This window comes from Lygodium microphyllum, chromosome 15 (assembly GCF_053477565.2).
Source record: "Lygodium microphyllum isolate KBCC chromosome 15, Lygodium_microphyllum_v1.1.10, whole genome shotgun sequence".
In the NCBI taxonomy this organism is placed as follows: domain Eukaryota; kingdom Viridiplantae; phylum Streptophyta; class Polypodiopsida; order Schizaeales; family Lygodiaceae; genus Lygodium; species Lygodium microphyllum.
The window spans coordinates 50,990,951-50,996,340 of NC_141149.1; the positions used below are offsets into that span (position 1 = coordinate 50,990,951).

The 5,390-nt window shown below is 42.4% G+C and overlaps 1 protein-coding gene across 1 annotated transcript; it reads left to right on the plus strand.

Moving 5' to 3' along the window:
- The first annotated feature begins 726 nt into the window (after positions 1 to 726).
- LOC148024513 (uncharacterized) lies at positions 727 to 4,401 on the plus strand. Its single transcript, XM_087694164.1, has 3 exons — positions 727 to 2,804; positions 2,905 to 3,317; positions 3,527 to 4,401. Exons 1-3 carry the CDS (start codon positions 2,643 to 2,645, stop codon positions 3,969 to 3,971), a joined length of 1,020 nt encoding a protein of 339 aa, XP_087550290.1. The 5' UTR covers positions 727 to 2,642; the 3' UTR covers positions 3,972 to 4,401.
- The last annotated feature ends 989 nt before the right edge of the window (positions 4,402 to 5,390 follow it).

Below are 5,390 nucleotides of genomic sequence, written 5' to 3' on the forward strand. Positions count from 1 at the left end.
TGGAAAGAAAGGGAGGCTAAATACCATTTTTTTAATAGGTGCCCTAATGACCTGCACTTGTGCATGCTCTACATGGAGTGCTTCTGTGTGTGTGTGTGTGTGTGTGTGTGTGTGGATATATATATACCCTGGGCACATGCAACCCCTCAAGTAGGGTTTTTGTCAAAAAAAAGTGCAACTTAGTAGTAGGTCCCGCTACCTTTCTTATCGGTTCCCTAATCAAAACAACTTTTGGAGCCTAACTGGCACCATCTCTATGTACCATCAAGCAACAACATGGTAAGGTTCGATAAGGAGTAACATCCAATTAGCATTCTCCACATCTACTCTCAAATGGTTGTAAAAATCTATGGCAGTATGTGCCCAAAACCTAAAGAAGTCATGGAAGAATCCAGCAGACCTCGAGCACATATGCCTCAAAACTAGGTAGTCTCTATCAAGCATGCTCTCCACCTAAAGCTTGGACAGACCTCCTCATGTGCTCATGTAAAGAAGAGAGAGGCGAGGACAAAGTCATTGGGGAGTCGGTGAATACTATTGATTTTACAAGTGCTCTAGTGACAAGCATGGGTTTGAGGGCGGAGGACTAGTAGACATCATTACCAAAACATAGTAACAACGGCATATCTCGATTCAATGGTGGTGTTTCATTTGCGGAGTCCAATGGATTGGGCAGAGCCCATTTCTCGGAGCACTGAAGTGCGTGGCGCCCACTTTCTATTCTGACGCTGTAGGCCGCCCACAGAGCCGAAGGTCTGCTGCCTTTCCCTTTCAGGCTTGCAGATCTTTTTCTTGGAGGATTCGTCGACCCAAGAGAGAGGGAGATCGGCAAGAAAATCGATGATGGTATCGGTGCCAATTTCTAGGTTTTGGTCGAGCCTGTGTGCATCTGAAGCCTTGCCTTCTATCGGAATTTCCATGTCCAGGGAGGTTCTTGCCAGCAATTGACAGAGCTTGTCCTTATCAAAGTAACAGACAGACATAGAAGCTAGAGTATTGCGGGGTATCAGAGCTTGATGAAATCAGGGAGTGGTGCCTCATTATAGCACTGGTCAGTCAGGCGCTAGCTACGTGTTTGGTGTAGACAAGCTCTTTCGAAGCATCGGGGCACGTAACTCGTAGAAACCTAGGGTTTCTTCGCGGGAACGGACACACATCGAAGATTGAGCGTCGTGGATATCAGAGCTTGATGGAATAAGGGATCGGTGCCTAAGTGTAGCACGGATCAGTCAGGCCGTAGCTGTTTGTTAGCCGTAGACAGACCTTTTCAAAGCATCGGTCCAGGTAACTCACAAGAACCTAGGCTTTCTTCACAATAAGATTGCTTACCTAGAGGCTGTTCCAGAAACTGACAGAAGTGGAAGTGAGACGCATGGAGTATCAGAGCTTGATGAACTCAGAGATGGATGCCTGAGAACAGCAGAGATCATTCAGCCTGCAATTGACAGAGCTGGTTCTTTGCAGGACAGACATGGAAGCGTGAGTTCTGCAGAGTATCAGAGCTCGATGGAATCAGCAATTGATACCTCATTACAGCACTGATCAGTCACACAATAGCTGCTTGTTTGTTGTAGACAAGCTTTTCCAAAGCATCGGCCCAGGTATCTCACAGAAACCTAGGATTTCTTCTTCATAAGGTTGATTCCTCAGAGGCTGTTCAAGAAACTGACATAAATGGAAATGTGAGATCTTGGAGTATCAGAGCGTGATGGATTCAGAGATGGATGCATAAGAATAGCACGGATCATTTGGGCCACATCTGTGTTGCTTCCTAGACAAGTGTGAGAGGTGTGGTGTGTTAGAGCACGATGGACTCCGGGATTGCTGCCTAAGAATAGCACAGAAATGGAAGCATGAGAGGTATGAAGTATCTGAGCTTGATGGACTCAGGGATGGATGCCTAAGAATAGCACAGATCATTCAGCTCCATCTGCTTTGCTTCCTAGACAAGCATTTTTGAAGTTCTACGTGGTTACATAGGGTTTCTTCAACACATCAGAAGCTGTTGCACATCTTATTGGTCTTTGGCTCTCAGCAGTAGTCAGCTATCAGATTGCTACAGACGAAGCTGTGAGAGCTGTATTTTCTTCTAGTAGACAATCCCTGATTGGTTGGCTCGTGGCTTTACTTCTTAGCTGAAACAGTTAGTTGTTCCAGAATCTGGTTCTCGTCTTTGAAGAATGCTGCATTATTTGAGTGACTAATTGGGAGGCAAGGTTCAACTCAAAGTCAAAAGCTGCTGTTCTTTAAAGCAAACAGTTGCAGTAATAGCCATATATAGGGGACTTACCAGCAACTTTTTTCTAAGTAGAGTTAACTCTGATGAGAGCTTGCTTGCACTGTCAAATGTATGCACAGTATGTTCACAGACTGGTGAGCTGCTCTGATACACGTAGAGAAACATTGTAATCAAATCACTTGATCTGCATAGTATTTCTTCTTACAGATACTCTGGTATCTGTTGCCAGCTGTCCATTCTCTCTGAAAGGTGCTGGTTCTCTATTATGGAATGGCCTGGCAGTGTATTCTCTCAAGTCTCTGAGATAACTGCAACCTTGAGTACACACACCTTCTAAGCGGTGGAAGACCCATGATTTGGATTACATCTCACTGTTGACACAGCAAATCCCATTTTTCTTAGGATGGGTGTCGATTATTACAATGTTCTCAAAGTTGGTCGAAATGCAGCAGCTGATGATATAAAGAAAGCCTATAAAAGGCTAGCCATGAAATGGCACCCTGATAAGAATCCTGGAAATCGCGAAGCAGAGGCCATGTTTAAGAAAATTTCAGAGGCATATGAGGTAGTATATAACATGTAACTTATTCGTGTGTTGTCTAGTTTTCTATTAAAAGTTATGAGTTGTGTAAGTACCCATAGCTCAGCCCATTTTTGTTTTTTAGGTGTTGAGTGACCCTCAGAAGAGACCAGTTTATGATCGTTATGGAGAGGAAGGTCTTAAAGATATGGCTGCACCTGGGGATAGTGCTTATACATCTAATGGTGGTGCTCAAGGCTCCTCTAGGTTCAATCGAAGGAGTGCGGAAGATATTTTTTCAGATGTGTTTGGATCATCAAACACGTACACAGGGACAAGTAGTGCTTCATACTCCAGTAGAAATCAGGGTGGCCGCTTTCCGTTTCAGGACATGCCCCACACACCTGATAGCAGATTTCGTGGCTTCAATGAAGGAAATTCTAGTAGTCTGCGTAAAGATCCTCCTATTGAAAAAAGTTTACCTTGTACTCTGGAGGAGCTTTACAATGGTTCTGTGAGGAATATGAAGATATCTAGAACTGTATTGAGAGCTGGAGGGTAGGTTATATCCTTTGCCATGTACTGTTGCACTCAACTCTGGATGTAAACTCTTTTGAAAGCTGTGCTTACTCTAATGTATTCTTATATCTTGAGTTAGAGGAATGTTTTGTTGCCCAGCTGTTTTTCTTTCAATGCCTTTATTTGCAGTTTATTATATCTTTTCTGACTGATGCTTTCTTTGGATTTTTTTCCCGAGCTCTCTACAGGCCCACCACTGTCGATGAAGTGCTGGCCATTACAGTAAAACCTGGCTGGAAGACGGGGACAAAAATCACTTTCTCAGAAAAAGGCAATGAAAAACCATGTGTTATACCAGCGGATATTGTATTTGTTGTTGATGAAAAACCTCACCACTTCTTCAAGAGGGATGGGAATGATTTAATAATCAATCAGAGGATATCCCTTGCAGATGCTGTAGGTGGTTGCACCATTTCCATTCCGTTATTGAGTGGAAGGATGCTCAGTGTGTCTTGTTCTGAGATTATATATCCTGGTTATGAGAAGGTCATTCCTAACGAAGGCATGCCTTTAGCCAGAGAACATGGCACAAGGGGGAATTTGAAGATATGTTTTGATGTGAAGTTTCCCACTAGGCTGTCATCTGAACAGAGGTCTAGCATTAAAAGGATCTTAAATGGTGGGCCTGCTTGAAACCTGCCATTCTGCAAGCTGTATTTTACAAACTAAGAGGACAAGGAGTGAGAATAGATGATACCTAGGGCTGCTGAGCATGAAAATAAAGTACTGGGGTGATGCACGAGAATAACTGAGTTCCTTGCTCAAAATCTTTTGAGGTTGACTTACCAATGTGTAGCTGGGTGAAGGCAGAATTGTATCATAATCATTGTACAATTTCTTTTTAACTAATTACCTACCAAAATGTTTGTAGTTTTCAACCTTGCCCTTCTTCCAGGGCCAAGGCTCTTATTGATAGCTTAGAGAGTCCAGAATTTTGTAGTTTAGAACATCAATTGTTTAATGCTTACAATTTTTCTGACATGTAAGTTTGAGAGTGCTTACTACTTTGATAGCTTATTGTAATGCTGGATCAATATATCTTGGAGAAGATTCTTATTCTTTGTTTTGTAACCTTTTTGCTGTGTGGCATTGCTCGTCTCTTAAGTCTACCTGTGAAAGCTCTATGAGCAACTAGTCTGGATCACATGTACATTGGCCAAGCCAGCTGAGTGATATTTTGCAACGAATTTTGCATTTGAACCATCTACAACATACTTATGCCCCATTTCAAACATTGTCAGTTATTACAACCAGCAGCTCTTAATTGGCATAATTCGTACTGACCCTGATCACTAAGGAGCCAGGCCAGAGCTTATTTTTCTGAGAAGGGTCCACAATGAATGCAACCTGGGAGAAGAAGAAAGCTTGATGCAGCAGTAGTTCCATCCATTTGCAGCATCAACTTTGGCTCTAGGCCCAAGCGTTTGTTGGGGTAAAGTCATCAATGGTATAGTAATGTATTGACATATAGTTCATCATAATCATAATCATTTGTTTTACTGAATACATTTTCATTGCTCCAGCAGCAGCCCTTGCCAAGAGCAAAAAGATCCTTAACATCGTCTGCAGTGTGTTGTTTTGTATCATTATATCGGCATCAATGAGTGTGAATTTCTTCCTGTTCATATCATCTGGTTGCTCAGGTATGGTATATTTCCTAGAGTCTTGTTTGAAAATCACCATGCATTAGTGGATGAGTGGGTTTCCTCATGGTTCTCCATATCATCTATGGCTCAGGTATTGTAGCTTTTGAAGACTTTAAAAGTTGCAGTCTATTGCCTTTGACAAATGTACGTAGCATCTCATCGTTGAGTGAACACCTTGGAATGTGAAATGTAGCATGTGGAAGAAAATCCTTGCTTTGGACCCTATGGCAATGGTAAGAGTTTAGTGGGGTATTTTGATGAGGTTTGATGCTCTCAGAATTTCTGGAAATTACAGCAAGCACTTTGCTGTAATTAGCAAATTTAATCACACTGTCAAAAAACTGTTTGAAATGCACACTGTCCAAGGTGCAAAAAATGCTCAACAGCACTGAAAATGCAAAAGCCC